Source organism: Galeopterus variegatus, unplaced genomic scaffold, assembly GCF_000696425.1.
Source record: "Galeopterus variegatus unplaced genomic scaffold, G_variegatus-3.0.2 Scaffold1083, whole genome shotgun sequence".
Lineage (NCBI taxonomy): Eukaryota > Metazoa > Chordata > Mammalia > Dermoptera > Cynocephalidae > Galeopterus > Galeopterus variegatus.
In genome coordinates, this window is record NW_007727194.1 from 156,652 (window position 1) to 169,080 (window position 12,429).

Genomic DNA, 12,429 nt, shown 5'->3' on the forward strand with positions numbered 1-12,429 from the left:
GTTACTGCTTTTATGGCTGCCCAACCCTAACCACCTAACATCCATGACACTATATACATCTATACACTAGAACAAGTCATCTTATCACTCCATGCTGGACACCATGCCTATTGGAGTGTGTTTGCTACCACTACAGCAGGGAATTAGCTATGACCTCCCTTCTACTTTTAAAGCCTGAAAGCCCATCTTATTGGCAGAAACTAAATCACATCTATAATCCCAGTTCTAAGGGAGTCTGAGAAATGTGGTTTTCATTCTAACAGGACCTGTAATACATAGGAGGAAAGTGGATGAGAATGGACATTGAGCACTAATGGACAATATCTACTACAGTTTTCTGCTTTATCTACTCAGCAGCCACATACATCTGTATTAGTCAGGGTTCTCTAGAAAGACAGAACTAATGGGATATGTATATAAATATATGAGAGGGGATTTAGTAGGGGAATTGGATCACACATTTTTGAAGGCTGAAGAGTCCAATGGTAGGCTGTCTACAAACTAGATGCTGGTAGCATGGCTCAGTCCAAGTGTGAAGGTGTTAAAACCAGTGAAGCTGATGGTGTCCTCGATGTAAGTCCTGGAACCCAAAAGCTGAAGAGTCTCAAGTTCTGATGTCCAAGGACAGGAGAGCAAAGTGTATCCCAGCTCTAGTGAGAGCGATTTGCCTTTTCCTCTGTTTTTATCCTCTCCAGGTCCCCAGCAGACTGGATGGTTTCTGCCCATATTGAGGACAGATTTTTCCCACCCGGTCCACTCAGGCCACATGCTAATCTTTTCTGGAAACACCCTCTTGGACACAGCCAAAAAGATAGGTTTACCAGGCCTCTAAGTATTCCTTCATCTAATCAGATTGACTTCTAGAATTAACCATCACAACCCCCTTCTACAAGTAGACCTCCCTACCACAACAATAAAACCATGCTACCACCAAACATAAGGTAACTATTTCCAATGTAAATAAAAACATTGTTTTCTTCAGAGTCAGAATCTGTCCTTGTCCCTTGAGGCGTATTTGGATCTGACTCAGTGATAGGAAGCAGCAAGGGGATGCAACAGAGATGGGCATGAGGAGAATCAGTATCCTTTTGCAAAGTTACTACGTCAGATGAGACCATTCACTATATTGTCTTCAATGAGGTGGGTGGGTAGCCTTGACAAGAAAGGCCTAATTCTACTGACAAAGGGAAACCCTCTGAGATTTTGAGGTTCAATTCTAAATGTACCATTCTTTCCCAATGAATATCCTAAATTCTTTCAAACTTGCCTAAAATCTGCAACTTGTGGGTTTAGACTCATTAATTGGCAATATCAGTACTATGATTATGAGATGAGATTCTTCTAGAACAGTGGTTTTCAACAGAAGGCTGAGTGGTGATGGTGGTGGTAGTAGTGATTTTGCTCCCCAAGGGACATTTGGCAATGTTTGGACACATTTTTAATTGTCACAACTTGGGTGAGGAGGAGTCATTATTGGCATCTAGTGGGTAGAGCACAGAGATGCTGGAACATCCTACAATGCACAGGAGAGCCTTCTACAACAAAGAATTATCTGGCCCCAACTATCAATAGTGCCAAAGTTTAAAAATCCTGTTTTCGAGCAATCACAGAAGCTCTCTGTTTTTTTTTTTTTTTTTGGAACAAAGTTTTGAGCCAAGAATTTAAAATCCTGTGTTTGTCATCATTGTCCTCTAATTTCTCAAAGGCTGTCACGGCTGCATGACCAGCCCCGCCCATTTATTTCCATCTTAATGTTCTATCAAAACAAACACTTGCTTCCAAGGGCTTGTGTTCAACAATATCTACTGCACCTTATTCCAGGTGATCACATGTGATAACTTAAGTATCTGTTTTACCACTGCATGCCTTGGACTGCCAATATCTCATTTTCCACTGCTCATGTGGTTCACACTGCCTTTAGATCTGAGCCAGGTCAAATAATAAATCTCAAGTTCCCACTGCTGAAGTTTTACTTCTCTATTTTTTCAATGTCTCTATGTACCAACTGCTGTATAAGACAGTTTTAGTATAGCAAACAGAAACCATTCTAGGTATTTCATTCTAAAAAGAAATTTGGTACATACCAAATCATTTCAAAGGCTGGAGGAGTCAGGGATTCAATGTGACTTTTAGTTTCAAGATCATACAACTGTGGCTATGATCTAGAGGTCAGAAAACTAGCAGAGCTATTGCCTCTCACCCTCTTGACAACTGCTCCTCCACCATGACTTTATATACCTTTAAAGCTAGTGAGTAGTTACTATAATGTGGATTCTGTTTTCATGGATAATGGTTTGCTGCTGCTAAGGCTATGTGAAGAAAACTTCTGCCTCCCTTCCATCTTTTAAATATCAGGGTGCCCATAGGAGACCTGATATATCTGAATGATATTATTGCTTTAAAGTAAGTTTTTACACTTCAGTCCGCTGATGTTTTTAGTTTTATTTAAATATTAATTGATTCTTGGTTGTGTATATATCTATAAACATAGTATACAACGTGTAGTATTGGTAGCCAGAATCGATATACTTTGCCCAAATAAGAAGCCCAGTTCATCTGGCAGATAATAAATGTAAATTCTGATTTTAGGTGTCCCGGCGACCTGTCTTGTGTGTCTGTGAAGGTTAGGGGAAGAGTTGGTGGTATAAAGAGGGTACATGTGGGTATGCTCTTCTTTATGGCTTATGAGCAATTCATATGCTGGATCTTCCTATTTCTTGTGATAGTTGAAAGTCAATCGGGTTATTACTTGTCTCCTTCCTATAAACCCTGGTGCCTATTCTGGTAATCTCTGGAGTTAGACTTACAACTTAATAGAACTGAACTTGACGTTTTATTTGGGAGAAACACTGTTTTCAGTTCCTTTGAAAAGAGAATTTCTATGTAGCTTTTTACCATTTAATGAATTATCCAGCCTACTGTCCAAATTGTAACTCTTCTCACATGCCTCATTATCTCTCATCTGAGGGTTATACAGAGACTTTGCTGGAAACATTCATTTTTGTGATTTTTCTTCTTCATCTGGGTGAGTTTATTAGCTTCTTAGTCTGCTGGGTTTTGCTGGTAATCTGGACCTACTTCCATAACTATCAAAATTTCCTCCCTAGCCCTCAAAAGTCTGCTGGTGACATTGTTTCAGGTTTATAGCAGTACCATGGTTTCATGGCTTTGTTTCTATTTTTATATTTCTTCTATAATTTCAGTGAAATTTGGGGAAGATAGGTAATTCATATGTTCAGTTAGTCTTTGTGACCCAGACTCTTATCCTTAGATTTATGGCAAATGGAATTTTACTTTCCTGGCTTCTTAAAAAATTAATTAGGATCTGCATCATCTCCCTCAACAAGATAAGATGATTCAATTTTCTTTCATTTCTCTTATTTTACATTCCGCAAGCACCTCATCTCTTCCTCTAAACCTCTTGGATTTGGTTAAAATAATTTAGAATTATGATTCTCCTAATTTATGTATTCTTGCTTATTAATTCTATTAAATTCCACAATCTCATTATCAAAAATTGTTCATGATTAATTATAACTTTTCTTTTCTTTTTCTTTCTGGCATTTGGCTGGTATAGGGATCTGAAGCCATGACCTTGGTGTTATAAGGCTGTGCTGTAATCAACTGAGAAAACAGCTATCCAGCCAGCCCTCTTTTTCTCTTTATATCATTTTTTTGCATTTTATGTCCCTCGATTTCTTTTTTTTTTTTTAATTTTCTTGGAGTCATTTTGGAGATAGGGTGCTCTGTCATCTGCTTCTCAAAACTTTAAATTTAACCAGTGAGATTATTATTATTATTGCCAGATCCTAGGTGGAGAATCAGACTCAAAGTTGACTTTTTAAGGTATACAAAAATTCAGTGGCAAAGCCTAGACTCCATTTTAGTTCTCCAGACTCTGTTTGCAGTCTTTTGTTCATAATTTTGTTTCTTTTTCCTATAACACATCTAAAACAACAATAAGCTGTTTACTTCACTAGCTTTTGTTGGAGTAGTTTGAAAGACAATTTCTAAATATAAATCTGCTTTTCACAATTATTACTGATGCTTATATAGTCACATTCAGCTTGCTTAGTTGGACAGAATTATGGGCATTAATAGTATTCTTTGGCAAAATATTACATTAAGGCTATTTGTGGTTGCTCCTAATAGAAAATAATTATTTTTATAATATATAATTATTCTTTTTTGTGTACTAATACATGAATATCTTGAATTTGAATACCTGGCAGCAAGAACAAAAAGAGAAACATGATGGATTATATAGCAAATATTCTAATAAAATGGCTGATCATTAGGATACTCAACAATTTCTGAGCTAAGAAAGAAATGAGTAATTAATCATGTATGTCTTAGAGATGTTCAGAAAAATATTATATCAGATGTTACTATATCTGGTTCGTAAACAATATAAGACAAATTCTTTATATGACACAAAAATAATAGCAATGCAATATCCTTTATGAATACAGATGAAAAAAATCATGAAAAAAATACCAATAAACTGAATCCAACAAAATATACAAAAATTTACCTACCATGACTAAGTGGAATTTATGCCAGTAACCTAAGGTTGGTTCAACATACAAAAATCAATCCATGTAATAATATACCATATTGATAAAGTAAAGTACAAAAAACACATGATTATCTCAATAGACATAGAAAGAGCATTTAACAAAATTCAAAGCTTTTTCGTGATAAAAACAGTCAGCAAACTAGGAACAGAAAGGAAGTTCCTACACCTGATAAAGGATGTCTATGAAACCTACAGGTAACACCAGACTAAACAGTAAATAACTGAAAAGCTTTGTTCCTAAGATCAGGAATAAGACAAAGACTTCTTGCTCTTACAACATTTATTCAACAGTGTATTGGAGGTTCTAGCCAGGGAAATTAGGCAGGAAAAAGAAATAATGGGCATCCAAAAAACGGAGGAAAATGTTCAAGCCCCTTAATTTAATGTCATTTCTTGGAAGTTGCACGTATTGTTTCTGCTGACATTTCATTGGCCAGAACGTGCTGATGTCCCATTGGCCACAAATAATGTCAAGAAAGTTGGGAAATGAAGTCTATATTCCTCGAAAGCTTGTGCCCAGTTAACATTTGAGGCTTCTGTTTTTGAATAAAGGAATATTAGGATTAAGAGTCAACCATCAGTGTTTTCCTTATTTATTAAACGTAAGCCAAAAAAGCAATTAGGTATTTGGGGGCGGGGGGTGCCCAGCTGGTACAGGAATCAAACCCTGCATCTTGGTGTTATCAGCATCATGCTCTAACCAATTGGACTAACTGCCACCCCTCTCCCTTCCCCTCACTTTCTTTCTCTTCCTTCTGACACACAGATTGCAGAGGTTTAAAAAGTTGCTAATCTGAATGCAATATTGTCTCCTGGATTGGCTCTTGGAACAGATAAGTAACTTTAGTGGAAAAAGTATTGAAATCTGAATAAAGTCTGTAGTTTAGTTAATATTTTACTAATGCTCATTTCTTAGTTTTGATAAATGCGCTTTGGTCATAGAAGATGTTAACATTAGTGGAAGCTGGGTGAGGGGTATACAAGAACTCAGATTTACTCTTCAGTAAATCTAAATTTACTTCAAAATTAAAAGTTGAAAAAAAAAAAAAAAAGATTGCTCATACCCAATAGCCAGGGGTTTACAAAACTGAAGAGAATGTTTATGCACTCTTGGTGGTAATATGTATTAGTACATCTTGTTTTAGAGTGCAATTAGGATTATTTGTTTAATATAAATGTTTTTATGTGTTTTGGCAGTTGGCTGGGTACAGGGATCTGAACCCTTGACCTTGGTATTATGAGACTGCACTTTAACCAACTGAGCTAACTGGCCAACCCTGTTTTTATGTATTTTGATTCAGAAAATCTACGTCTAGGAATTTCTCTTACAGAAACATGGATGCCAGCTTTTGGAATCTCTTTTCTGGATAATTCAGCATAATTTCTCCTAATGAACCTAGAAGGTTGTTGTCAGAGTGTGGAATGTTTGTTTTTATAATTTCAGAGGTAAAACAATCTGTCCATGGTATGACTGGTGTTGAAGTAGAATGAAAATGAAGTTCCCAGAGTGAAGTTGGTTAAATAACCAAGTTGCTAGATTTTTACTGGAAAAATAACAGATCTGAAAGGGGCGGGGGGGTATGGATGAGATGCCACTTCTGGGTCTTGAGAAGATGAGGTGTGGGAGGATGAGTGGTTTCCATTTCAGAGGGCTCCAGGGTAACTATTTCCATTTTAAACAAGGAGGTAAAAAGAATGATCATTGAAAAGGAAGAGGGTTTACTAAGTAGGTGTATGAATTTTGGTATGGAAGTTTCTATAAAACAATAGAAAAATTTGAGAGGGCACATAGCAGTGGTAGTTTGGGTTCGGGACTAGAGGTTCAGAGAGATTGGAGGGGTTTGTATTTTTAGCAGTCATGAAAACAGAAATACAAGGTTGCAATGTAAATGGTGTAACTAGTGTCATGGTGGAATGTCATTGGGTACTAGAAGTAGTCTAGCCTTTGGGTAATCAGACTCTTAGTCTAGTCATGCTCTCTTAGCCCTGGGCATTTGTCTTTCCTTAATCTGGATCTCCTCTTTCTCCTTTTGCACATTGTCCAGGCCAGTTCATATACCCTCTCTGGATCTAAATATGACTTTCTCCAGGCTGCCTTCCCTGAGTGCCTCCTCCATTCTAGCATGTGGACTTTTTCTCTGGTAGCTCTATTCACAATATTCAGGATCTGCTTGTACCCCCCAGCTGCCTGCCACTTTCCACCATGAGTAGAAGCAGCCTGAGGCCCGTGCCAGATGCAGCTGTCCCAGAAGCCAAATAAACCTCTTTCCTTTATAAATTACCCAGTCTCAGGTTTTTCTGTCATAGCAACACAAAACGGACTAAAACAATGTTATAAAATTTAATTCCAGTTTACTATTACAAAGGAATTCAATGCATATTTATTTGGAGAATAAGCTCTGCCAGCACCTGATATAATTTGATTCTTGCAAATTTAATTTACACAGTGTTTCATAACATTGCACTTCCCCATGCTACAGACATTGCCATTCAATATATATTTGTAGAGTAAGCACATGAATTGAATCAGCTTTATCCAAACTGTTCTCCATCTTTAATATATAAACAGTTTAAAGAGTGTTAATACTGGGGCTGGCTGGTTAGCTCACTTGATTAGATTGCTGTGTTGTAAGTCCAAGGTCAAGTGTTGGAACCCCATACCGGCCAGCAGCCAGAAAAAAAAAAAGAAGTTTAAAAAGTATTAATACTGCTTCAGATGTTAACTAACATTTTAAAAAATAGTTAACCTGTACGTTAATAAATGTGACGTTTGAAACTGTTGAAGGACTGCCATATCCTATTGTACATACTGTTCTTATGTTTTCATGGGTTTAAAAATTCACGTTAAAAAATAAATTCCCTAAATGGACACAAGGCACTGTCACATTAATGTGGACACATATCCTGAGAAAATACACAATATACTGTGCGAAGGTATTTTCCCCTTGATGTAGTCATTCTCTTTTTCTCTTAACAGAACTAAGTACTGTGTAGGTTTTATGTGGAAATGTCTGCCCACAATGCAATAGTTAATTGATAGAATTAAATGAGTACTTTTTCTCTGTTTAATTTATAATTTTCAAAGCAGCAATCAAACTATGTCTAATGCAACTCTCACACTATCCTTTTGCAGAAAATAAATTTCTTGCACGTTTCACGAGATGCATTTTATAGAAGCAACAGGTAAAGTGTGGCTGTCTGTACCATTTACATTTTTTGGTAGTGACTTAAGGTAGCAACTGCCCCCTTTATTTTTGTTTTTTGGCGTCTGGCCAGTATGAGGATCCGAACGCTTGACCTTGGTGCCATCAACACCACGCTCTAACTAAGCGAGCTAACCAGCCAGCTCTCAAACGTTCTTTTGAGGAAAGTTCACTCAGAGTAAATCCTTAAAAAACAAAAACCAGAAATAAAAAGTGGCCTCCCACGGATTTGGACTGAGGAGCGGGATAAGGCTCGGAGAGGGAGGAGCTTCAAGGACTTGTGGGCGGAGCCTCAAGCGTCTGCAAGGGCCCTCCGCTCTCTCCTCGGCTTCCGCTCGGCTCCCGCTCGGCTCTGTTCGGCTACTGTACCCGGAAGGAGCGCGTCTGCGAGTCTGGCGCATGGGCTCTCGGCTCCTGCTGCTCTCAGGGCCGCACTCGGCCTCGTGTCTTCACTTCCTCCTCCTCAGAGCTGTATCCGGGTCGTTGCTTTCCCTATTGTCTTAGGCAGCCGGCCTCGCCGACTGTACAAATTCTGGGTCTTGTGTTGCTTCTGGTGCAGGCTAATAAAGTTTTTCTTTCTTTTATTTTTTTTTCCTTCTATTTTTAACGGGGGAAACTAACTCTCCAGTGCAGCCGGGTTGGTCGCACTACCTGGGCCGGAGGGCGCCTCTGGCCGGGGAGCGCCGTGGGAAGGGGCGCGAGCGGCCGGGGCCGGGCGAGGACTGGTGGGCAGGGGGCGGCGAGGGGGGGCGGTGACCGCGGGGCTGCTCCTGGGAGCGCCCGGGTCCGGTCGGAGGCGCCGCCGATTTTAAATAGCATCTGTCGGACGTGTCTCCGCGGCCCTAGTCCCCGACCACGGCGCTGCCTGGGCTCTCGCAGCCTCGCCATAGGTCTCCTCCAAACGACCACCTCACGGATTCCTTAGTAAGTGTGTCCGAGGCTTCCGCGGGGAGAGAGGCCCATCTCAGCCCTCTAGAGTCAGGGCGGTGGGAGCAGGGCGGGGGTGGGAAGAGCCTGCGGGCAACCGGACCCTTCGTGGACTCCGTGTCCACGGTCCGCGGGGATGAACGGGGCTTCTTTTATCTCGGGGCTTTGCGTTTGCTTTCTGTTGACTGTTGCGGCGTCTAAATGAGGGCTTAGGAGGGAGTCGCAGAAACATCTTCACAAAATGTGCAAGGAGGTCAGTTTGGATTTTGGCCAGCCTGAGTTGGCGTTGGCCGTACCCGGGAGCTGGAGCTGCCCAGCCCTCCCCATCCGTCCCGCAGCCGACCCTCACCGCACCTTTTGCTGAGAGCTCAATTAAACAAAGAGTCCCTGCGCGAGATCATCTTTATCTTCTCCCAGAATCACAGCTCTCCCCTGTTGGTGGGATTATGAATGACAGTGTAATTTTTTTCTCTTAACAGTGGATCGCAGCTCCAAGAGGAGGCAGGTGAAGCCTTTGGCAGCTTCTCTGCTGGAAGCTCTCGATTATGATAGTTCGGATGACAGTGATTTTAAAGTTGGAGATGCCTCAGGTAAATGTTTCCTTCTCTCTTCCCCTTTCCCACCTTTCTGGAGTTAGCTTATTTTTAGACTTTTTAAAAAGTCAGTTTTGATTAAAATGCCAATTTAAAGTGAAAGCACATAAACTTCATTTATTTTGTCCATTTGATTTCCTACATTTCCCTAAGATCCTGTATCACTAACGTCTGTCATTGTTTCTGTTTTCACTGATACTCACTCAGAGATAATTAGCAGGCATGGAAGGACTTTTTCCAAATTTGCAAGAGCATTTTTCTCAGTTCTACACGTTAAAATATATTTATGCTAATTTTATGGACGGAGGAAAAAATGATAGATATCCCGAAGTAGAATAATCTGAGAGTAATGTGGACCATGAATAGCTCCCGAGAAGAGTTCTTCTATTTTCAGATCACTGAAAAAAGAAACTTCTGAGGGGAATTTTGCTTTTTATCTCTTAGCTCTCTTATTAGAATAAGATTGACACGAGTGAAAATTATAGTAAGTGCTCGACCTTGTGGATTGGGCCTTTTCAGAAATCTCTGCGGTTCCGTTGAATGACATTGAAATTAAAAAGAAAAAAAGAAATCTCTGATGTGTGAAGCATACATGCTTGTTCATTATATTTAGTGATTTTAAAAACAAATTTTTGAGAGGTCATACATTTACATTGTACAAAATTGGAAAACAAAGAAAAGTATGGTTTTCTTTTTTATCTTCTGTTCAGTGTAACTTATGTATGTAATATGTAAATTTTTAATTGACAGAATCTGAGAAACACATAATAATTATGTTTAAATGTTTTATGTGAAAAGGGCTAGTAAATACAAGAACCAAAAAAATTTATAATTCTCCCCCTTTTGATGGAAATTTAAGTAAAGTGAGAAATAAAAGCTTTTCCAGTTTCATCCCTTTAACAGGTTTTAAATATCCTTCCAGAGAGTTCGCTATGCTTAGTCACATCTCTGTCCTTTCCCTCTGTTTTTTTCTTTGTTTTTTTCCTGCTAGGGATGGCAGGAAGGGATGCAGTTGGGTTGTGTTGTGTTACAGTTATCACTTTTAATAGCATCAACAAGCAGAATTTGCATTGTCATTTACTGAGAACTTTTATTGTGTGTATAATCTTTATTTTTTACAATAACTCAGTGAAAAAGATACTATTTTACAGGTAAACGGAGTACTGAGTTTAAAGAACTTGCTTGGGGTCACTCAGGCAGTAATAGATCCAATGGATTTGATTTACCATTTTTCCTGTGGTCTTATTAAACTCACTTATTAGTCCTAGTAAAAACAGACAAATAAAACAAAACAAAATCTTTTTGCTGCTTCGTTCCTAAGACTGGACAGATGTAATCTTAAACTGAAACTACTTGTATATTGTGGTTACTAATTGAGTTCACTCCCAGCAATCAAAAATTGATAAATTTATCTTGATTAGCTCTTTTTTAACTTTTGCTTCTCACATTTTTTTATCTCACATTTAGTTGGTTCACTGATTGGTACTTCCAAAGAAAGGAAAAAAAGAGAAGGGAAAGAAGATAAAATTCAAATCTGTCTTAGTTCTGTTGGTGAAGACCTTGGCAGATAAGAATATTCTTGGCTAGAATGTAGTTGGGTTTGTTATGGTTGAGGTTGTAAACTGTGACAGAAATGGTTGGGTCTCAGAAGTTATGAATTATTTGAATACTTTTATTGGAAAAACTCCAAAATTTATTTTCTTTAAGTATTCCATAATTATTTCTGTGACAATAAATCCTGACTTTATAGATAATTTTTTTCTTTTTGTTTATTCAGATGGAGTTATTCACAGGTATCACTTCTCTTTACAAGGGATGAAGCAATTTCATGATATGAGCTCAAAATAATTTTGGTGTCGAGCTAAGAAGCTAAGTTGAGATTCCAGACCTTGTTAAATCCTAATCAGATTCGAAAGGAACTGTCTATTACTTGTGAAAAGTGATAGGATGAGTTTTGTTAGGCTGATTATATGTGTGTGTGTGTGTCCCCTAAAATCACTCAAAAATATATACATTCTTTTCCCTCTTGTCATATGATACCTAGTTTGCTGTACTCAACAGTTTATCTCCCTGGTCCCTGGGGAGCTTAAGTTCGACCTAAGGTCTAGGTCACAAATTTAACCACAAATTAACCACTGTGTGGTTCTTGGTATGATACTGTAAAAGGGAATTAAGTAGAAAATAATTTTAGTTGAAAATAATTAATAGTCAACAGAAATTAAATCATATTTTCCACTCGAGTCAGTTTCATTGGTGCTCCCTATAGCTGAGATGCTGGCTTACTCTAGATTACCGGTGTTCCCTGTTTGAATCCTTTCTCTTCTCTGCCTGAAGTAGTATATTTAGTTGGACTCTTGCAGGAAATAAGATATTACACCTATCACTGGTTTTCAAACATGTTGAAATTGTGGAGTCCCAATCCTATTTATGAATGGAAGATTAAACTGGAGGTGGAGGAACAGTAGCTAAACATCTGTCTGGTCATACCTTCTTTTAAAACAATCTCCAGAAATGACTTATTGAATGAACTACTGACTTCGATCTTAATGTTCATATGATTAGATTGGTTGGCCTTGATTTTTATTGACTGGATTTTGTACATCAGTTTCTTCATCTTGAAATCTGAAATTCTGACTATAAAACTTTTTATATTTCTGTTTGGCTTTAAGAATAAATATAGGAAACAACAAAAGATTATTATCAACACCCTTGCAGATAAACATAATTTTATGCATGTGCTTCTCAGATGATAAAATAGAAGAAATTAACGTTGTTAAAGAATGACACACAAAAACACTGGCAAGTGATTATCGACAAAGTTTATAATTACAAGCCTCTACCTTTAGAATATTATGAAATTGAAAATAGTTTATCTTATTTTATCTCTGATGCTAAAGCAGAGCTAAGTTTCTCATTTTTGATTGAGGGAAGTCACTAAATAAAATTAAAAATGATTAAGTGCTAAAATGTGGTATACATGTATTAGAGTTATGGTGATAACTACAAGAAGAACCAAAGGTGGAAATGTTAGGTGGAACCATATGAAATTCCTGGTAGGTCTAAAACAGTCGAATATTGGCAATATTCGAATATTGGCTCAGCCTAGTTAAAGTGATTGTATTTGAGA

At 38.2% G+C, this 12,429-nt stretch overlaps 1 protein-coding gene across 8 annotated transcripts in view; it reads left to right on the forward strand.

Annotated features, from left to right (window-relative positions):
* The first annotated feature begins 8,219 nt into the window (after nucleotides 1–8,219).
* Nucleotides 8,220–12,429, forward strand: part of PHF14 (PHD finger protein 14) — a 172,764-nt gene continuing 168,554 nt past the window's right edge. For 4 of the 8 annotated variants that reach the window (XM_008574664.1, XM_008574665.1, XM_008574667.1 and 1 more), the window contains exons 1-2: nucleotides 8,545–8,706; nucleotides 9,189–9,299. In XM_008574664.1, the coding sequence (XP_008572886.1) occupies nucleotide 8,706; nucleotides 9,189–9,299 (112 nt within the window). In that variant the 5' untranslated portion in view covers nucleotides 8,545–8,705. Of the gene's footprint in view, nucleotides 8,707–9,188; nucleotides 9,300–12,429 lie in introns of all 8 variants that reach the window. The other 4 variants (XR_550639.1, XR_550640.1, XM_008574666.1 and 1 more) reach the window with 2 other exon arrangements.